General features: G+C 37.9%; 1 protein-coding gene across 1 annotated transcript; it reads left to right on the plus strand.

The window, feature by feature from the left end:
- The first annotated feature begins 18,964 nt into the window (after positions 1-18,964).
- Positions 18,965-22,889, plus strand: LOC145783292 (uncharacterized). The gene is made up of 3 exons (XM_082595130.1): positions 18,965-19,272; positions 19,489-19,653; positions 21,240-22,889. The coding sequence occupies exons 1-3, from the start codon at positions 19,089-19,091 to the stop codon at positions 21,410-21,412; spliced, it is 522 nt and encodes a 173-aa protein (XP_082451256.1). The 5' UTR covers positions 18,965-19,088; the 3' UTR covers positions 21,413-22,889.
- Positions 22,890-23,264: the final 375 nt, after the last annotated feature.

A 23,264-nucleotide genomic window follows, 5' to 3' on the forward strand; every position in this document is an offset into this window, starting at 1 on the left:
GTCCAGAACCCTCAGACCATGCGCACCGTGTGGAGGCCGGTGGGTTAGGCAGTGGTCAAAGGTAGGAACAATTATAGGCTATATCAATGTATTTGACATGCAATGAAATTTCCGAATCGTACATTATTTTCTATTGGTAGCATGACTCTCTTGAAGTCTCCGCTTAAAGTTGGCCACTTTTTTAGAAACTAAAAAGGTAATTGATTGAATCTTTATTCCCGGACTGGGAAAACTTCTTGCAGTGCTAAAAGTCATACTAAATGAAAAACCTGACTTGGCGATTATACACGTTCTTTGTGTTAAACATGCCACCATAAAAGTTTCCGATTGTTAAAGTCTTGTTGCCTGGAGTTAATCCATCCATTAGATGTCGCTGAATGGAGAGCAGTCCTTCGTGCGTTACTCAAGTGCAACCCCGAGAGTCGAACCAATGCCGCTTGATCTTGAAGCTTCTTCGTTTACGAAATCACGCGCTAACCAACTGAGCTATCGGGAACGGACTAAGGGAGGAATATGGCAATTTTTCTGTCTTGTGCCGCTATTTCAAAGCTTTCGTTAAAGTTCCACACACAAGTAAAATTTATGAGAAGATAAAAGGTAAAGCAATGCAACAGAAGTTCAACAGAAGCTTTTATTAATAACGAAACGTCGGTAATAAAAGCTGGGTATCATCCTTAACATCAGGAGGTAACCTAGTAGCCTTTCGTCACCAGAAGAACGCAAGTCACGTTATTTATCAAATGCCTTGTGAACAGTTTCACTCTATTTTTACAGAAGTTCTTGTTAACTCCGAAACAAAATTTTATGGGTAGTGTTATGAACAATCGTTCCCCAAATCAACATAAAATCACATAAACGTTTAACCATTAAAGTCTAATTAACCTGGCGTCTTAAGTCATAGTACATTTCTGGAAATGATGAAATGTTGCATCATTCCGATTTACTTTGTTTGGAATTATAAGACAATATGTTTAGTGTTACGTCATAGATGCCAGTTACCTGTGTCATGGCCACCTTGAGATGCGGCCTGATTTGTCACATTTTGCAGATTTTGATTACAGCTACTGCTAGTGCTTGACTGACATTTTTTGAGATGTTTTTACTTTTTGCGGTTTCCTAATGACAAAAAACTTTTTTGTTGCCTTGGGGAAGCAGTAGCGAATGAGAAAAAGTAAGTTGAAAAACGCAAAATCAGACTGTTATTGAAAATTAACAGTCTGACTAAAATCTACAAAATCAAATTTTCTTTGTTTTTCAACATGTGAGGATGTTAAAACCTATTGTGTCATCTAGGGAAAAGAATAAAGAAAGCGTAAAAGTCTAATTTTTAGAAAAATTTATTTAAACGTTTGCCCAAAGTTAGAAAAACCAGAAAATTGATGCAAAATGTGACAAATCAGGCCGTATCTTTAGGTGGCCATGCCTGCGTGTTGAAATATTCCATTAGTTTCGTTGCTTTTCGATTATCGCTTGAGAAGGATGGTCCAATGTTAAACTGCTCTGCTTTGTGCTTACCAACTGGACGAAATTTCCGTGTTTTAACCAGAAATCTGTCCTGCGGTGTCATTTTTTTCAGTGCGTACGTGTTGTGCCTCGTTTTTAACAGCCTGTGCTGCTGTCCTTTCTTGAAATACAATTCGTGAAGAAGCTTCGAAAGAGTGTTTCGCTCGGTGTCATCGCATAAAGACGAAGGATTCGGCAATTTGGTCTTGCAACTTTCCCATGGAGATGTTATAGTTTTCCGTTGTGACCAGGTTGCGCCTGTTTGACCTAATACATAAAGAGGGGCCGATGACGTGGGACGTATCGACATCCTTTTTAATAAAATTTCAAAACCTTTATACAAACAATTGTTGCTGGTTCTTCCGATAGCTAAAATGGAATAACGCGAGATCTGTCAACAAAAAAACAGCAAGTTCAAGGAACGTTAGTTCAATTCTCGAGTTGTGCGTTTGACTAACATAGGCCTACTTCAAGGAAAGCTCTCCATTCAGTGGAATCTCGTGTTGTATTTTTGAATGCAACAACCTGAATGCAACAATTCATTTACAGTAGGCCAAAGCGAAACTGAAAGCTATAAATAGAAAGCTACAAAGAGAACTAGCAGATAGCCATGATCGTCTAGAAGAGCCACAGGCCTGTATAATAATTTCATACAGCCCGTGAAAAGATGTGAAATACATTATACAATACATTTTGAAATAACAATTTGAGCATCATATTTCGATTTTAGAGGAGTAGGAATTAACTTTTTAAAATACTTTAATGAGATTTTTAAATACCTTTAGCCGCTACATTTAGGACAACTGGCTACTTTTTTTTGTGAGTGAATGATAGGGGAGACCGGGGATAGCTCGGACGATTTTTTGAAAACAGCCCATATTTTTTTTAAATTAGCCTACACAGCAAGTTCGTAAATGTTATTTTGTTGTAAACCTTAAAGCTTTGCCAAAAAAAGGTAGGAGTATCGTTTGTTTCAGAAAACCGGAAATGCTTATAAAAAGCATAATTTCTACGGTCCTCAAATGTCCGAAGTCACCCGAGGTAATTTCGGACATGCCTGGGGTCATCTCGGACAGCAATTTTCGATTGATTGATTGATTGATTTTATTTCGTTGTAGGTAAATATAATACAATAAATACAGCAATAAAAAAGGAATTTCCAGCAACGGGAATCTGCGAAGAGACCATGGGTCTTCGAGTCAAGCAGATACCCCAGATTCTAATAGAAGTTCTAAAATTGCGATAAGAATAATTCAATAACGAAAATTGAGACAAGGTGTTAGAAGATGGTCACAGAGAAATATATTTAGTAGTCTATCGGTAGCATAAAGGTAATACAAAATTAATCGTGCTAATATTTGGCGATGAGTGAATATTTGTGTTGTTTTTTAAAAGAATAAAATGACAATTTACGCAAGCTCGTTTGTAAGGAGTTCCAGACTTTCACTCCGGCATATTTTATGCAGACGTTTTGAGTTGATTTGACACTTAATACAGAATATTTGTTTTTCTTTTATATGTTCGAACCATTATATCTTTAAAATCCAATAAATTATTCAAAAGATCTGAAAATAAGATTTTGTTTAAATTTGATTTTTTCCACCGGCTTACTTCGGCCATTGTGTCCGAAGTATCCCCGACCACGTGACTACAGGTAAATGAAGAAAATATGGCTACCTGATTAACTGCTGGTCAAAATCATCACTTGCTTATCTGAGTATAGCTTTCTAACGACAACCTCAATCAATAAAAAGTTTGTTTTGGTTAACTGCAACGGAATTATGACCTTACACGTACAATTTTAAAATCTTGATATCACTGATAAAATTACTTTTTCGGCCTCAACTTTCTAAGAAAACTAGACAAACTTGCAAACTTTGTCCTGATTTGTATTGGAGCCACAAAGCTTTGGTAAACGTGATTTAACAATACTCTACTGTGACGTCAAATGCCTTATCCGAGGTATCCCCGCGTCCGAACTATCCCCGGTCTCCCCTACCTGTTGTCGGATATCCACTACATAGAAACGTCTCAACAAAGTTTGTAAGCGAAATATTGTCTTGCTTGTTTGTAGACAACAACATTCTAACTAACAGAAATCTTACTCTGTCAAACTCGGTGTCTGGGCCTGCGTCAGTGGTTTTCCACAAGTATGTAAAACTGCTAAAAATAAGTTGCCTAAAAGGCTGTTTTAGTCTAAGAACAAAAATTCTCACAATCCATCAAGTCTCCTTGAATACAGAAATGAAGCTTTTCTTACAACGACCTCGGATGCGCTCATATGTGATTGAACGAATCGTAGTTATTAAAATCGCTTGTTGAAAGCAAACGACTGTTCCATGTATATTCGTTATGTATAGTTATTACATTAATGCATTAGCTTGCTGTAACAACACAAAAATGACATGCACGTCAAGAAAAATATATTTTTACGTTGAAGTAAAAATGTCATAAATAAAGTAAACTTGAAAACTGAAAGATACAATTTTTCCAAAAGAAATTAAATGTAGGCTTATCGATCTTAGCGAACCTTAAAATCTTAACAAGCAATTGAAAGCAATGAACACTGAACAGCCCAGAACCTCATAACCGACGGTTGCAGCAGAAAGAACGTGCGTATTGTCTCCGACAGCAAGTCAGTGCTCTCAAGGCTTCTTCTTCTTCTTGCTTTTGAGGCAGCAATTTAGGCAACATCTCCCAATTGTTGTAACCAGAGTATTGTCTTCATATCAGGGTCTATGAGATCCACATGTTCTGCAGGTCGAAACACTGGACAGTGATTAATGATGTGCTGTGCTGTTTGACAGTCACCACAAACACAGGCTGGTGAGTCACACAAACTCCAGCTAAACATATTGTGTTTGAAGCGACCAACACCAGTACAGAGGCGAGCGATTCAGAGTCTCCCATTCTTTTCTTGGCAGGTCTGAGTCAGGTGGTACCGTAGTGGCTGGTGTGACTTGGAACTGGTTGGGCCGTGAGATGGTTTCCCAGCGGTCTCCATGACTTCATCAGGTCAAAGTGACCTTTATGAAGCGCCACAACGTGTCGAGAAAAAGGGTGCCTGGAAAGCAGGCGTTGGCGTTGTGCGTCAAGGACTACATTGTGGAGGAGATGGCGATCATTGACCTCTGCCTTTAATGTGAGCCGTACGGTGGAATTCTCTCTGCGTAGTTTTGGTGGGGCGATGCCTGAAAGCACTGGTAGAAGTCTGTGGGAGTTGGACGCAGGCATCCAGTGATTATGCGCATGGTGTCGTTAAGGGCGATATCTACTTTTCCGCGTGTGTGCTGCGGCACCAGACTGGAGAAGCATATTCGGCAGAACTGTACACAAGCGCTAGGGCACTAGTGCGCAGTGTTGGGGTTTTGGATCCCCAAGTCAACCCAACTAGACATCTGAGAAGGTTGTTTCTAGCTGATGCTTTGGCACGAACTGAGTCACAGTGTTTTTTATACGTGAGTTGCCCATCCAAGGTCACTCCCAGATATGTAGGGCAGGGGTCATGTCGGATAAAGGTTCCATCTAGGGGGACTCGTAACTGGCGGCCAGCTTCTTTGTTGTTGAGGTGGAAAGGTGTGATGGTGGTTTTAGCTTTGCTGAGTTTTAGTCTCCAGTCCTATAGGTATTGTGAGATCAGCTTCATATCCTCGGTGAGGACATCCTCTACTTTGGTCCAATTTTTGTTTGTATATAGTAGGGCCAAATCGTCTGCATAGCTGTACTGTGTGGACGTTGTCTGGGGAATGTCGCTAATATAAATATCGAATATCATGGGTGCTAAGCAAGATCCCTGTGGAACTCCATTCCTTAGACGACGGGGGCGGCTGGATTGTCCGTCGCTAGTTTTCAACACAAATGAGCGGTTTGCTATAATGTTAGCGAGAAAGCAAACAAGTTGTTTGTCAGGAATTTTTGTAGGAGTTTAAGCACAACATATAGGCCTTGGTGCCACACTGTGTCATAAGCAGCCGTTAAGTCTACTAATATGACACCGGCTTTATTTCCCCTCTCGAAACTATCCTCTATGTCATTGGTCAATTTAGATATTTGATCGGTTGTACAACGCTCATGTCGGAAGCCAGCTTGTTCTGCGGGAAGTTGCGGATCAATGATTGGTTCAAGCGTGTCATAATGAGCCGCTCAAGAATCTTGTAGCGGATACAGAGGAGAGAAATAGAACGGAAGCTCTTGGGATCGTCCAATGTTTTTTTTTCGGTTTGGGTATAGGGCAATCACGCTGGCCTTTTGGCGTATCTTAGGAATTGTGTTGCGGTTGAGACAGATTGAATAAAAGTCTTTAAGATAGGAAAGACAAGTAGGCCGCAGTGTTTTAAAAACTCTGGTGGTATGTGATCGGGTCCTTGAGCTTTGCTTTGCTCTCAAGGCTAAAAAACATTAACCCCTCAATTTCTGTACATGATGGAGATAAACAAGAAATTGTAGAACTACTACACACTTTTCATCAAAAACGTGTATTAACACTCACATGGAGCCGCAGCCATAGTGGAATATTAGGAAATAAGATAGCAGCATACGAGAAAAGGAAAAATAGAACAGAAAATAACAAAGGGAACAGCCTAGCACTACACCTGCTAAAGCAGCCATGAAACGAACAATTAAAGGTCCTCCAATACAGTACAAAAGTTTGTGAGAGATTTATGGTGGGAGAGGAGAAAAGATTAATCGCATTGAGGAACGACAACTGACTTGTAGGCAAAAAGTCACGATAAGCAGACTTTGCAGCGGCCACCATCAGAATCTCCGATATTGGAAACACAAGGCTGGAAAATCAGAAGACGTAGTATGTCGTAACTGCAAGACTAAAGGTGAGACTATCGAGCATGTCCTGATAGAGTTGCCCACTGCCCAGTTGTCCAAAGGGCGGCTCGTTTTTAAACTTTTTTTTAAATTCTCTCGGGGTAGTGGGGAAATGGTGCCAATGAGTGAGAAAACGCTCATGACAAAATTTGAGATTTGTAAAAAGTTGTCTTCAGCCTCCTCATGGGGCTCAAAAATCGAAAAATGGGGTCAAAAACGTTAAATATTTTTAGTTTGGGTAGATACAATATTGTTTAGATATATCTAATTAACCTAAGAAAAAAAATTGGAGTCATTTGAACTATTCCTTCAGCTTCCTCACAGCTTTTGAAAATTTCCATTTTGCTGAAAATTTCGCATTTTTGTGGGTGGTTACAGGACACATAATTGCGTTAGACATTTTGCCAGCTATAAAACGTCATTGTATTTCTATTTATAGATCTTCCCTGAGCTGTTGCGTCATTTTTTAATGAAATTGGGTTAATTTGGTAGGAAAAAGTGACGTCTTTTATTTGAATTTACGTCACTGACGAAGTTTGTAGTTATGTAACCACAAACAAAATGCAAAATTTTCAGCAAAATGAAAATTTTCAGAAGCTGTGAGGAAGCTGAAGGAATAGTTCAAATGACTCCAATTTTTTTTCTTAGGTTAATTAGATATATCTAAACAATATTGTATCTACCCAAACTAAAAATATTTAACGTTTTTGACCCCATTTTTCGATTTTTGAGCCCCATGAGGAGGCTGAAGACAACTTTTTACAAATCTCAAATTTTGTCATGAGCGTTTTCTCACTCATTGGCACCATTTCCCCACTACCCCAAAAGAATTAAAAAAAAAAAGTTCAAAAACGAGCCACTCTATTGTCCAACCATCGGCACGCGGCCAGTTGACTGTCCAGAAAACGATCGCGAATAAACCACAATTGGCAACCAAGGTGTGAGAGAAATGGAAGATGGCGAAAATGTTTGAAACAGCAACCGAACAACAATAAATGAACTGATTAGACATTGCTCAATAACATTGGAAATTGCTCAACAACACCAACAACAACAACAACTAACATTTCCAAATAGAAAGCTTGATTGTATTTATAGTAGCTGAGCTATTTTAAATTCAAAGCTTCCAAAACAATCTTAAAAGCATTTGGCCTGCTTGAAGCCTGCGAGTGTTTCATGAACCGGCAAAGAAGAAAAGTTTTTTTTTCTTTCTTATCCACGCTTATGCCCGGTAGTTAAAGATTAAATTAAGTGGACAGTACAGAAAAGCAAGGGAACCCAATCTTCGTGTCCACCTTCAGGCATGCCTTTTAATATCTTGCCAAAGACAGAACCGCATGTTCTTGAGCCTGAGTTTTGCTAAAGCTCCAACGTTGCAATGCACAGCACAAAAGGTTAATGCTACTACACTAAAGTTTTTAACCCTTTAATGCCCGGACTACTTTCTACAAACGAAAAAATTTTTTTTTTTGTTTTTTAGTGATATTTGTGACCCAATAAATCCATTTTTATCAAAATTTTTATTTTTTGTGTTTTATATAAAAAATTAAAAAATGTTGCCAAATGGCTACATTGGGCATACAGAAGGCACAAAAATGAAAATTCTTAGATACAAATTGTCCTGTAAATTCGATTGCTGAAGGTCAAAAACCGAAGAAATGTTATATCAGTTCCGTTTGTTTTTATTTCTGACCATCACAAAGAAAAAAACAATATATGACAAACATAGCAGAGGTCTAGAAAAAGGTAGAAGCGACAAAACGCGGACGTTATAACGTGCATGATACCAAAGCAGGACAATCAGTCTAAAATATGGCACGGTTGCAACATCTTATTTCTAATGGAAAAAATTCAATTCGATTTCACAAGCAAGTAGCCTACCGGTATCCTTGAAGTCAGTTGCGGCTTTAGGGTGAGACAAGTGCTGAGATTGTCGCGTCGGGCCACCTTTACAAGCTTTCATGCTTTAAGGCCACCCATGACACTTCCGAAAAATGCCAAGGAAAACATGATCTTATCCTTTTTGCAATGCCACAGGACAGCACCATTTTACAGTAATATTCATACCCAAATTTTTGTTGAACATGCTCTCAGAATGCACCAAATTCAAAGTTTTTTTTTTTTTAATTTTCTGGGGGAGGCCTTCCAGACCCCCGCTGCTGGGTGTCGCGCTTCGCCGGTCGGCGTTCAAAATAGCTAGCTACGCTACTGAATTGGACCATTGTCATTGGGGCCCGCAAAGCATATTCTGCACAGGGCCCGAAATACCCTAAGACCAGCACTACATGCAGTCAGCTATTGGAGAGTATCTCGTTCGTCTTTCCCAGTACATCCTTCTTGAAGGCATCTTTACAATACTGATGTGTAGGAGCACTCTCATAAGCTTTTTTATTTCAGCAATAGATGTTATACATACACCTCCGTCTTTTTGATGAGCGTAGAGTTTTGATTCACGGACAATATTTCCAAACAGCTCACTCAAACAGATCCTCCCACTGAACATCCAAACTGGGTTTAAATACCTCCTTCGTCCACGTATACTGGAGTTTTGTGGTTTTACTGGTTGATCGTTTTGTCGGTTAAACCTTTTTCACACTTTCCTCAACCACTTCAACTTGTGGTTGTCTTGTAGTAGAAGGCGCTAAAGATAACATTGATGAAGAAGTAGGCATTCCGCATCTTCATCGGACTCATCCTCATACTATGAAATGTTACCAGAGGGCACAACTATCCCAATATCCTATCCAACACCAAATCTACATTATTTTCATCAATTGTAAATAATTCAGGCGGCGTTACAGAAAAAGAACTTATCTGCATAAAAAGTAAAAAAAATTCAGAAATTTATTCTATTCCATGGAATTTGGACCCTCTCTATGCCCAATGTAGCCATTTGGCTATATCAAAATTTCGGGTGACATAACTAAGATTAAAAACATTAACTTCAAACTTAAAGTATTTAGGCAAGTTATTTGTTCATAAGACTTAGTGAAAACACACAAAAGTGCAATCATTTCTTCAAATAAACACATCTGCAGTGCTCTAAAGCTGCCTCATTTTCTGACTATTTCAATTTTTCAATTGTCGCCTCATCACCATGCTTTCTTCCAAAGGGAATTGTGGGTAATTAGGGCTTCCAATAAATTTCTTTGCTTTTATTGTCTTCACAAGAGATAAAATGGTGGATTAAACCATGACATGGAAACATATTTGTTTTTAAAAAAGTAACAGGGTCTCCTCAATTAAGGTGTGCCAATTGGCTACACTGGGCATTAAAGGGTACAACTCGAAATAGTAAAGTAGCCCGCATTGTTAACAGTCAAGCTGTCAAAGTATCATTCAATTGTGGTCCAGTATCAATTCAATTGTGGTCAATAATAATTATCGTACCGACCTTGGAATGGTTTGCTTGGAACGGCTCCGGTTCGATTCTCGGGTGTGCGCTTGAGCAATGTATTTCAAAGACTACTTTCCATTCAGCGGCACCAAGTGGGTGGATTAATTCACAGATAATAACATTTCTACAATCGGAAACTTCACTCTGTCAAAATCGGTGACTGGCCCTGCGTCAGTTGCCAAAGCCTCCACAAATATGTGACAATGTCAGGATTAAGCTCTCAGTAAATCATTCTCGGTCCGAGGATAAGGATTCAGTCAATCAATCAACTTATGTTAAAATTACAATATTTTCTTTTCAAAATACCTTGTAAACGTTTCATGTACTATATGTGTGAAATACGCTGCAATATACCTGCCTCCTTTACATTTTCATAATGTAAATTTATGAGTTCCCACCACAGTATAATAGAGTAAAGTCATAATTGTATAGCAGTTACACAGTCAAGATCACACTTTCTGCAATGTGCTGATTTGTTTCCGTTCGACCTCTTTCTTCCTCTCCCGAATATTCTCGATCTATTATTCTTTCATTTGCCATCCATTGTCTTCTTTCCATCTCTTGAAAGTGAGTAATTGTATCGTCACAATGCCTTGGAGCAAAATTCAAAATCACATTGTTCATCAATTGATTTCTGACAATCGTGTTCAAATAACTGGACTCGTTTACGACAGTTTTTTGTTCATGATCCATCAAACACGGTGTGGAGTCTCTCTTCATCCAAATACAGTATCCACACAGCAAAAATGCAAACACAGCTCCGGACACTATGACAACACCCAAGCCTCTAAATAGATGATCTGTTTTCAATGGGTATCGCCATATTAAGCCTGCGCCTATAATGGTTGCAATAACACATAAAATTCCACAGCAGGTTGGGGGACGGATGTCTGGATTTTCATCGCAAAAGCGCTTCTGCAAAATTTGTCTCGGGTTAATGTATTTAGTATTTACAAGGCCATCACGAAAGAGCAAAGGAAGTTATATAGACTACGTCATAGTTCATCGATGTTTGGATTTAAATCAATTTATTTCCGCTTTTCAATTTTTTTTCAAGAGATTAAGTATTTCAGTAATGTTCAGTTCTACGTCTGTTGTAACAAACAGTTGAAGTTTTGTCCTTTTGTTTAAAAGTGCTTCCAGGTGAAAAAAAACTTTAGTAACAACATAAATAATGGTAACAAATCTGAGTTGATCTATGTTGTGGGTAGAAAATTTATAATCAGGAAATCACTTCTATTTGAACCCTAGATTATTGTAGCCTACAAGTAACAAATTCTTTTCAAAGCACAAACGTTATAGGTTTTCCAATAATATAGCGGTTGTTTGCTATAGCCTATGTTTGGTGTAAAATTCCACCACACAGCAAAACATTATGAATAAAGTACAGTACACATTGATACTTACCAATTTGTTAGTACTTTGATTAGATCGTCGTTTAATTTTTCTTTCATGGTTTCCCTGTATGTTGGGCTGCCATATCATGTGTATTTGTAACTTTGTGTTTTCTTTTGTTGTTGGCATGTTTTGACTGTTTTTGAAAGCCATCTTTTTCCCGAACATATTGAAATACGTCCAAAATATACTAATAATGAAGTCTCCTCACAATACAAGTCTAAATACGATAAAGCCTTGGTTTTAATCGTAGTCATAAAAATAATAAAAAAAACTTCAAAAAATAAAATGTAGCCTATTTTTCATACTTTTACGTCTTCTAAGTGGTGTTTCTTTCTTTTCAAGTACAAAATTGTTTTTTCTAAGTAATTTTTGCCCAAACATATTGAAATACGTCTAATATAATACTCACAATAAAATCTACTCATAATACAAGTGTAATGCGATAATATGGTAAAGCCAAATTGATTCTAATCACAAAAAAAAAAAAAAATCTTTAAAAAATAAGACATATTTTTCATGCTTTTACGGATTTCATGTAGTGGTTGTATTTGTCACTATTTGTTTTTACATCCACTTCTATTCTTTGCCAGGGGCGGATCCAGCAAGTAGCCTTAAAGAGGGGCGATTTCAACAAAAAGCAACAATGTTTAGGTCTACACCAATTCGACTTTAAAAAAACATCATGAAAAGAAATTTTATTCAGGATGTACTTTCAAAATCGAATTGGTCTAGACCTACACATCAATTGTTTTTTGGTGAAATTGCCTCTCCTGGCTACTTGCTAGATCCACCCCTGCTTTGCTGACGTTTTCTTATACTACTTGCTGTTACATTCACTGTTACCTTTAGTCAGGGGCGGATGAAGCAAGTCGCTTTAGGATGAACAATTTTAACAAATCACAATGATGTGTAAGTCTTTATCAGTCCGATCTTGAAAATACATCATAAAAAAGTAACTTTTTTGTGTTTTAGGGAGGATGCTCCTCCCCCCTTTAGATCTTTTACTACCTTCAGCAAAACGGAACTTGCATGGCTTATTGGTCGTTAAATGCCGATGAACCGATAAAAGTCAAACAGTAGCCTATTATTGCATCTGATATATACTTCTTTGATAACTAATTCTCGGTTTTTATGTTTTGAACTGTGCTGGTCTTCGATGCGATTCGTCACAATGTCTTCTCCTTCGTCCAGCTTTGTTATGCTATGCATTCCATTTGCGGCCTTGTAAATGAGACATTCAAGAACATGGTCAGCAATTTGTTCCTCCGCGCCGCACTCGCAAGCCGATCAGGGTGCCAAACCTCACTTGTGCATATTAGGATAGAAGCAGCCGACTCCTGTTCTGCACAATGTGACTTTCGCATAGCACGAAGCCTACTTTATGTCTGCAATTTAAAATCAACTTCGATCAATAAAGAAAGATTAAAAAGCGAGAGAATGTCCAATGAAATATGCATGTTAATTAAAGTTTTAATGTCATGTCATCATTACAACGCATGTTTGGTGGCCACAATTTATCGATTTGCTTTATTTTTTTCTGAAAGTAATTATGACTTGTTTGATTAACCTCAAAAGAATTTTGATTGGTCGCTGGACATTGGACAATGTTACTGAAAGCTTAATTGTGTTCAAATAATACAAAAAGAATCATCTTTATTTGTGCACAACACAATGAGAGTTTTCCTAAGAAAATATGACGTGAAGTTCAATAAACTTCATTTTGCAGTTGATTGAACGATGAATGATTGAAATCCGCAAAATGTGTCCACAAAGCCCAGACATCCTCTCACCACACTAGAAACAAAATGCTTCAGAAAGAAATTTTATGAGAAACAAATTTACAACAAAAAAGATAATTTTGCCTCGAAACGAAAATATTCCGAAATAAAAAAAATATTCTTTGGTGAAACACATTTTTGGAGTATTCCGGCTTACGCCCAGTGGTTAAATATGTTCAGTTTTGTTTTGAGTTCATACCAAAACGAAATTGATTTTTTACTTAAATGAAAACAAGTCAAAAGAGTTAGGATCCAAACTGAATGAAATATGTTGAAATTTGTAAAATAAATTTGCAATGTCTAGAGGCATTGAATCAATGAACAAATGAGCTGAATTTCTGACTGGGATTAGTGCTGTGGCACGAAGTAGCTAAATCCGTTTTCGGGATTTTGCTTTACTTCGTTACGTACCACAAACCTAAGTTGTTTCTGATAGAACACAATGGTCGACTTGCCTTTGCTGAACACCCCAACATCGGGAGCTCCCACTCTCGCATGTAAGGCAACGTCGACCAACGGGTGTGAGGACTAGCGACCTTCCCCCGCAGTGCTATGTTAGTGGAAGCGCCCTTCAGTTGCAGTGGAGGGCGAAGCTTTTAATTACCACATCTTGTGGTCACCTATCGCTCAGGGCAGTAGTCAGGGAGCAAAGCGGCAATCGCCCCCTAAAAATATTTTAAATAAAAAATTCACACTCAGTTACAGGGTCATTTGACAGAGTTTTCCTACTGATTTAGGCTGACTGTAATCTCAGAATGAGCAATTTTAAGATGCGTTTTTTTTTAATTTTTTTGAGGAAGTCTCCCCACACTAGTGTGGGTGCTCCATCTTTGGTGAATCATTGCCGGGCTCACTCACATGTGCAAAAATAATTATTTGCTCTCCCAAAAAAATTGTGCTGGCTATATCCCTGGCCTCACCTGCAATGACTCAACATACTGTAGATGCAGTTACACGTAGGTCTGATCCAGTGTTGTACGTTAACGCCGTCAATTTGACGGCGTCAACTTTTTGTTGACGCTGAGGCTAGCGCCGTCAATTTATTTTTCAGTTGACGGAAGTGATAGCGCCGTCAACTATTTTGCCGATTTTAAGCGTCAAGCGCTAAGCGTCATTTTTTGTTTTCATGGAAAATCTCGTTTCACAATAAGAGTTTCACAATATATTCGGGCCAGCGCGACTCATCCGAATTACCAGTTTTTGCGTTGGTTGGAATGGCTCCCTGGAATACAAGCGGAAGAAGTTCGCCAAATGGTGATCACCCATGTATTGAGAACGAGGGATCAGAGACTGAAAGCGAAAAATCCATGAATGTCATCGCGGACGTTGAATATACTTTATTGCAAGAGCTCTATGCCCCTGAAAAGAGCGATGTTGGTGCAGTGGACCTCGTTAAAAGATTTATACATGATAAACTAACTATCACAGCACGCTTGGAACAGTGATACCTTTCCGACTAAACGTTTTCAACTTGTTTTTGAAATACAACACACCAATACCAACCAGCGCTGCTGTGGAACGCATGTTTTCACTTGGATAGGACAATATGCGCAGGGGCGCCGGAAGCGGGGGGGAGCAGGGGGAGCGGATGCCCCCCTGCCCCCAAATTTTTGTGGATGGGGAAGAAAGAGGGGGCAATGGTGCCCTTTTAAGGTCATGTAAGCTACTGCACACTTTGCAATATAACAATTTATGCTACTCGCTTTTAGCCTAATTATAATGTTCTATTTTTGCCTCAAAATAATATTCACGACACAAAATTCTCCATCACAGTAAGTTATATTACATCATTATAAAATAGCATGATGCCCTTCCGTGCCATTGTTCTTTGTATAGCGGGCGCTTGTATCATTACTCGATAATGAGCTGATAGATGAGCATTATCGCTATATCTTATCTTAAAACTTACAAAAAAAATTGGCCTTTCAGCAACAAAAGTGCCCTTTTTTCATACTCCTGCCCCTCCAGTCAAAAATCGCTCCGGCGTCCCTGCATATGCGTCCCAAACGCAGCAGATTGTCAGACAAACGTTTTGAAATGCTTGTTTTTCTGCAAGGAAATAACTAAGTATATAGGCTGAGCAGCTAATTACAATACAGTCTCAAAACATAATACCTGCTCTTTATTTATAGCTATTGTTAGCCTGAACTTGGTTGAAATATTTGCGTTTTATGAGACGCTGGCAAAAATAGCGCTAGAAATTAGCGCTGACGCTGACGCCGTCAATTTCTTTAAGAGCTTACGCAGTCCTTTACGCCGTAAAGTTTTTAGGCAATTCGCGCTGACGCTGACGCCGTCAAATTATTTCAATGACGCGTACAACACTGGTCTGATCCATAGTGATCTATACAAAAGTCGCCATGTTTGCTGACGCTTCTCACGATTTGCGGAGGTGATTAAAATTCTAAAACTGTTCTGGAAAATGAGTTTGAAAACTACGTTTGCTCAGTGATTTTACGTTTCGATAATTTAAAAAGAAGTACAACCAAAGCTAGAAAAAATCGTTTTCACATTGATATTCAAACTATAATATCTTCCATCACATTTTCTTTTGTTAATTTGTCCGGTTTTCTTATATGGGTATGACTGCCTTGCTTCCAAAACAAGTTGGCTATTTATGCAAGTTTTTAATCCAAAGCTTCGCCGCCTTTTTTGTTCCTTTGAGAGCCGAGAGCTAGTATATCACTCATTGTACTGTAGGTGGTACCATCTTTCAGTCCGGGACACGTTTTGCCCATGATACAAATGTGAAATGTTGTTATCCACAGCTCTACTCTGAAGCATCGTTGAAGAAACCATACGCTTTGGTTTTGCATGGTTAATCAAGCATGAAGCGCTTCTATATAAAGCAGAAAGGGAATGGAGTGTGTTCTAGAAATAGAACAAACGCTAAAATGTCCTTACCCTTACCTCAAGGCAAGGAAACGAACGCTTGAATCAAAGGAATATTAAGTGGGTAGCGATAAACTGAGAGGAGATCAGGAAAGGCATTTTACATAGGCCTACTGAAAAACTCAGACATTAAAAGCCATCATTTTTACATTGATTCAACGTCTGCGCACGTTGGATCAATGTAAAAAAATGACGAATTTGTTGTCTGGGGAAAATATTAGAATGAGTTCAAGGACTTGCAGACTGCAGAGTGGCAGTACTTCGAGCAGTCACTTTAATTTAAAAATGAAATCTATTAGTGCTTTAACGTAGTAAGAGTGAAGCGTTTTTCATTCTTTCGCACTTTCATCATTGGATTTTCGTGCTGTTTGCTTTCAGCGTAACTGAAGATGATCTAGCTGCTAGCTGATCGAAATCGATTTTAGCTGTTTATGATTGAACTGACTCGTGTGAAAATAAATTTGTTTGCATTACAAGACATGTAACCGAGTCGTTCATATCGAGCATTGTAGTGAGTTTGACACCTGTCAGAAGATATTTCATTTTCTTCTTTTAGGATATCTTATAAAGATGGTAGACTATGTGAATTTTAGTTGATCTGAAAAAGTTGTGTCTTACACTAAGGTCCAGTATGTTATTCACAGGTCGTTCACAGGTTGATTACTTGCATGTTAGGGAATCGAAACAAATTTAAGGTTGATCAATACAATACTAGTACTTCGGCAATACTTCGGAAATCAATACAATACTTCGTCACTTAGTTTGTCATTCACAGGTCATAACAATCTCATAAATTAATTCTACAGATACCCAAGTCCCAAAGGTTCGTTTGTCACAGCAATGCTTAAGAACATTCCAATGTTTTGTGCTAAAAAAGATATTGAAATCAAAGAATTTGTCTGGAAAGGACCTAACTCACAACACAATATCAACGACTCATTCGCTTTTTCAACTCGGATACAACGTTTACTAACGTAGCTACAATGTAAACGCGAGTACTTTGTGTGACCTTTGTGTATTTTGACTTGAAAAACAACATGAATAGCCCTACGATCCAGAACATAACACGTCTGTAGTGAAGTGATGTGGGTTGGCTATTCTTCCGCTTTTGTTATAAGGTATAGAATTTCTTAACCACTATTTTGCTTTGTAGCTTAGCGACAGTGAACTACCAATGGGAGATACCAGTTAAGCTGTACCTGCTGGAGATAAGTGTCACAGAAGTAAATTTAAGTTTGATTACTTGCGTGTTGGGACTTCTTAATATTGTTGTAGACTTGTAGTCGTCCACAAATGCTCTAGATTTCTAAAGCTGGCTTGATAGTAAGTTTTATCGCATGATTGCATGTGGGCTGCAATGCTGAGAGAACTAGAATGCTGTTGCTTCTAATTCTAACTTCATTGACCAGCCCAGTTTCAAAACTAAGTGAGCAATTGCTAATGATAAAATATGGTCTATTGTACAATGTACATATAGATGACTGTGTTGTGCATGATTTGATGTTCCACGGACAATGTGGTAGGCAACGATTCTGTATATCATTTAAAAGGCACGTTATGGTTCTGTCAAAACAGAAGTGATAAAAAAGAATTCATTATAACCTATAAAGCAGGGATCACCAAACTACGGCCCGCGGGCCGGAACCGGCCCGCGAACTGATTTCATCCGGCCCGCCACGTGCTGCGGAAATGATAGCTGGACTACAACTGTTAAGGAAAAAAGTTACCAAACTTTTTGTAAAGGACTGACGTTGCTGTTTATCATTAGGCCACCACAAATGGGGACAGCCTAGGCCAAATTTGGAAAGCTGTAATGTTTTTTCAAGAGCACGATGCCCTGTAGTGCAGGGCTACTCAACTGGCGGACCGCGGTCCGAATCCAGGCCTTCTGGGTGTTGTTGGTGGACCTTGATCTTTTGGAAAAATAGCCTCATTGCCACGTTTCAGGGTTTCTTTAAACAGCAGATTTCTACTGGGAGGAAGCAATCTTTAATGTGATTATCCTAGTTGCTGGGGGGCTCTGCCCCCCAGACTTCCCAACACTTTCTCAGAAGTCCAAGTCGAGTTACATTTTACCTACAAAAGTGGTTTGGTACGGTTAACTTTCGTGGTTGCGTGTGAAATAACCTATTCACCGAACCGCTAAAAATATTCAACTTGTCAAACTGGACCATTGTTAGCATTAGTTGAGTACCCCTGCTGTAGTGTATCACAGCACGGGATACCTTTTCCAGCAACCTTTCGATTTTCATCACAACTTTGCTATTCCACCGCTGACTTTGTTATTTATTGTGCTCGATTCAAGTCAATGGAGATTCTAAATAGTTGTATATCTTTTCGCAATTTGCATCCGGCCCGCAGCTGTTAATCTCGCAGCAATCCGGCCCTCAGAGAAAAAAGTTTGGTGACCCCTGCTATAAAGCGTCTCCTACCAGCCAGCAGTTGTGAACTGAGCAAGTGACAATTGAGCTAGCTGAAACGTGGAATGTCACAAGTTAGAAAAATGAGTTTGACAAGCAATGACCAAGCAAGTCTGACGTGAGCACGAAAATATCAGTTGCTGACTAGGCAGTTTCTGAAATGCACTTGCTAAGTTGAAGCACTTGCTAAGTTGTCGCATGCCAAGGAGTCTATTTCTTCTTCACGTAGACGTAGAGTATTCGTTTTTATTCTGTATTATTAAGTTGAGGCAATACTAATTGTTGCATTATAAAAAAAATGATTGCTGCCGTTTGTAAAATTCACGTCAAAAATTCTATATCGTGTGCTTTTTTTCTTATTTAGGGATTGATTTTAATCATGTTGGTTTATGTTCAGGGTAGGCTATGATAGATCAAGCAAAAAATCGTAAAAAAAACAACTATATCTACATTTGCTCATCCGATGTATTGATGATGTTGCCCCCTTCATACCTACGTCCCTGTTTGTTTGAAAAGTTTTGTTTAACGTGTTCCATCTACATCTTTGCTTTGTATCCCAGACAGCAAATTAATGTTTTTTTACGTTGATTCAACGTCTGCAGACGTAGAATCAAGGTGAAAAATGGTTGATTTGCTGTCTGGATAGTGAAGTAGTTTTTAATTAATTTACTTGATTAACAGTAGTTCTATCAAAGTCAACGCCGATTATTGTTACAGTATTACTTTTATAGTTTGTTATGTTGATTTCCAGATTTAAGTAAAGCTAATGCTCGTTTGAATAACTTTATTATTGTGTTCAACTGAAGCAATAGACTTTGTTCCTTTCTACCAAGAAACTTGATTTAATTGTTTAAAATATTCTTAACAAACGTTTCAACAATGCCAAGCTGTGACAAAATCTTTGCAATAAAATGTGTTATTGTCGGTGCGGGTTGGATTGGATGGATGTTCTCTCTTTGTGCCGTCATAAGCATGGATTGGATAAACGGAGGAGAAGCATTAGGGACCCACCACAGCGGGTTATTCATGCAATCTACGCCTTGTGAAGGCACAACAACTATAGGTAAGCAATGCGTAGGGTCACTGTTAGTGGCAGATCCAGGGGGCATTAGATCACACCACCCATCCAAAGCTGAGTAGTGCGTTTTTGTTTTTAACTGACGAAACATTAACAATTTGTTCATTGCTCTTAATGTCTCCTTAAACTTAAGTATTGCATAGATCTCATTTTCAGAAAATAGGAGAACTTTGCTATTCACTGAACCTTTTACACTTTCAGCAACCTCTGGGTGGTTAGGTGCTACAATTGCATTTATGATCCTGGGAGTGATAACTGGACTTGCCGGATGTATTGCTGATGCAGTTGGAAGCGCAATGTACAATGATGGTGATGATCAAACAATATTGCTCAAGCAAATTGCTGGGGGATTGCTTTCTTTTGCAGGTAGATATGAGACGTAAGGTTTGTTTAATGCAGAAATATTTCAAGAAATCGAATTATAACTCAATTGCTAATCTTAAGATTTTGGACTCAAGTTTAAAAACCCGAAATTGCGCGATACGAGTCCTTCTATTTAAAGTGTTTATAATCAAAGTTATAAAAATCTAATGTGATTAAATCTTATACATTGTCGATTTCGGCTGCATGACTTGGTGAGTCTTTTTCACTGGTTCGGCACCGGTCAAAAGCATGCGGCTGTATCTATGATACCTAAAAGGATGCTTGAAGGTGGACACGACGATTGGCTTCCTTGCCTTTCCTTCCGCTTAATCTCAGTCTTTATCCACCGGGCGTTAGCCTTGATACGACGACGATTGTTGAAGTAATCATATTTAAAAGCTTAGACAAAAACATTCATGTAAGTTTAATTGTAATCAAATAATTAAATAAACCCGTTTATCTAGCTTACCCACAATCTAATGCATTTCTAAAGTAATCGTAATAAAACAGCTTAATTAATGTATATCGACCGTTGTTGTAAGTGATTCCTTAATCGTGGTAACGTTTTTGGCTAAATAATTGTAATCGTAACCGCACATGGGGTAAGTAATCGTAGTCAACGACTTTTACAATTTAAACACCTTCTCTCGTGTCTACTGTAAAGTGTAGAACAGATCCCTCTATTCTGGGTGCAGTGAATATGAAACCCGATAATATTCTACTGATTTCTGGGTCAAACCTTGCAAGATCATTTTTTTCTATTCTGCTGGCTTCTGTTTGTTTTTAAGTAACAAACAGCATATTCTCAGCCAATAAAGCCAACTTCAATCTACGCATGAAAACTGGTACCTTTGAACTAGAATACATTAAAACATCAATGTGCAGCACCCATAGAATGTTAGTATTAGAAGCGGATTTTTGTGTTGAATCTTAACGAAACACCAAAGTTGAAAAGCATTATATAATATGTCCAGTTTCGAACCATTCTAACTTGTTGTATTAGAAAATTTCTTGCAACTAGGCAATTACCTTAAATGTTTATGACAGTTTACATTAAATACTAAAAAAAAATAATGAAGGTGGTCCCATGCTCTGTTACTGAGCTTCAAGCAATGAAAAGATAAAGTTCTCGTGTTTATCAACAACCAGCAGGTATCAAATCAGGTTTAGACGAGGAATATTGAAAAACCCACACCTTATCCGCTACACCAGCCTACCGCTTAAGTACTGTAATACAAATGCAAGGAAATGCTATGTTGGCAATTTGTTAACATCTGTACCGATTGAGTTACCTAAAATGTTTATGCTAATAGGAGTTAAACAACAATACTCCAATGTAAACTTAAACTTTTTTATAAATTCCAGTAAATGTAACTTTCAAAAAAATTACGTTTTGAACTTAACTTTGCTCGGATATCTACGTTTTTTTGCAATACTAAACCTTATGTAGCATAGTTTTTGTACTATATTTTGATCTACTGTAGAAATACAAAAATTTCAAACATTTGTTTTCTAAAAAACGAAATATTTTGATTCATTTTTGTTTGTTGTTCTTACCTACAGTATCACAAATTCGTGTTATTTTGCAGCTGTCTGTGTCATGATTGGGGCATCGATCTTTACAGCGAATGGAAGATTCCTTCAGTCGTCTGAACTCCTAAATATTACCTTTGGACCAGGATTTGCTCTGGCTTGGACTAGCTTTGTGTTTATGGGTGTGGGTAGTATTGTCGCATTTGTATTTCCTTGCATTGTTGCATAAGATTAAGTATACTTTTTGATTTAAATTCCTGAAATCGATTACCATTTGACAAAAAAGGTGCTGGTTTACATTTGAAAGTTTAAGTAATTTTATATTTACCACACCGGTAATGTTACCGAGCCACATACCTGCTTGCTATGCAAACGATGTAACTCTGCTTATTTTATGAGTTGAGATTTGTGACATTTGGCTGTATTTACCAACCGCGATCTTGTGTAGCAAGGATTAATACTAATTGTGCTTAAAGATACTTTTGTCTTTTTACGTGTGTTTGTTACTTGAGTAGCCTTCATTACATTTTAGTGTTTTTTTGTTTTGTTTTTAAAGTAAGTTTTTTGTTTATATTATTGTATTATTGTGTGGTGATATCGCTGATAAGGTCTGTTTGGATAGAATCAGTTTTTATTGTTGATTCTTATCTTTACCTTCTTCAAACATAGAGTGTGATGCAAGCTTGTTTTATTGTTGTAAGATAAATAAGGTGTTTTTTATCTACAGTTTCATAGTATTGTACCATGCTTGAAAGCGGAAATTCAAATTGGTGAGATAGCTCAGCGGATAAGACGCTGGCTTTCCAGTAATGCAAACCTGGCTCGATACCCGGCTTAAGCTGGTTGTTGATAAACACCGCTTACCTCTACCCAGGGTGTAATTAATTCCGGCCGAGAGAAAGGAAATGTCTACCCTACTCTCTAGTACCGAAGAATGAATATAATGAGAACCTTTTTATTCCTTAAAGCCCAGTAATTGAGTATGGGACCTTTACTGCATTTCAACTCGTGTACACTAAATATACTTGATATGTCTCCCCTGCAAATTTTGTCGTATCACTGGTTCAATTCTATGAGCTTATCAGGTCTGTTTTTATTATTCACATCATCAAAAATGAAAACAGTTTTATTATTGTTCATAAAATTATGGCGTTTTCTTATTTTTTCAAAAATTAAAAATGTTTTCCAACAATTTCCCTTTTTAACTGTTAAATTTAGAATTGTATTTTTCGCTGTTTGAATTTTGTCCGCACTTATTCAATGTATAGAAGAACTAATTGATAATTTGCAGACTTCATTAATGCTATAACATCACTGATGGAAAGCAAACCTAATGTGTTCTTTTCGTAAATAACGATTTTCACTAAACATCTAATTGTAAAAAAGCATGAGAGCAATTGAATATCAACGTGTTTGTCCTACCAATGCCAAACCTTTGTTTTAAAATATTCTGCTCAATTTTCCACAGTTATTAAATACAATGAGGCATCTAACCTGGCACGAATAAACCAACCAAAATCAAACATTTATTGCATTCAGCATTATTTCAGCATTATTGCAGTAATATTGTCAATTTGGGATGCTAATAAAGGGTAATGAGACATGTTACTTTCTAAATGATGCAACATTGTGAAATCACGAGGTGTTTTTATTTTTAGTTAGACAAGTGCTTTTCCGTATTACTAATAAATTTATTTTTGATTGTTTATGCATTAAGTGGATTTGCAACTTCTTTGAGTTTATTTTTGTTGTTTTTACTCAGAAGACAACAAAGCCTCTGGTAAACTTAACAGCTTCAATTGCACCGAGGTAGCAATGAGCTTTAAGTTTTATATCGGTCATTTATCGGTGAAAGACATCGAACTTTTAAAAATGTATAAAAATTTGTTTTTTGTTTGTCGTATCCAGGCTTACACATGGTGGTTGAAAATTTAAATTAAGCGGACAGGAAAGCAAGGAAGCCAATCTTCGTGTCCACCTTCAGGCATGCCTTTAAGTGTCCTGCCAAAGACACAGCCGCATGCTCATAAGCGGTGTCGAACCGGCGCCCTTTCGAGTATCGTACCTCAGTCCTCAGGGTT

The sequence above is a fragment of the Aplidium turbinatum genome, chromosome 14 (genome assembly GCF_918807975.1).
Source record: "Aplidium turbinatum chromosome 14, kaAplTurb1.1, whole genome shotgun sequence".
Lineage (NCBI taxonomy): Eukaryota > Metazoa > Chordata > Ascidiacea > Aplousobranchia > Polyclinidae > Aplidium > Aplidium turbinatum.

Bases quoted from the DNA above. Each gene is read 5' to 3' on its own strand.
- LOC145783292 (XM_082595130.1), top strand. From the start codon at position 19,089: ATGCCAAGCTGTGACAAAATCTTTGCAATAAAATGTGTTATTGTCGGT. The intron at 19,273-19,488 runs GTAAGCAATGCG...TTACACTTTCAG, and splicing joins TGAAGGCACAACAACTATAG to CAACCTCTGGGTGGTTAGGT. The intron at 19,654-21,239 runs GTAGATATGAGA...GTTATTTTGCAG, and splicing joins GGGATTGCTTTCTTTTGCAG to CTGTCTGTGTCATGATTGGG.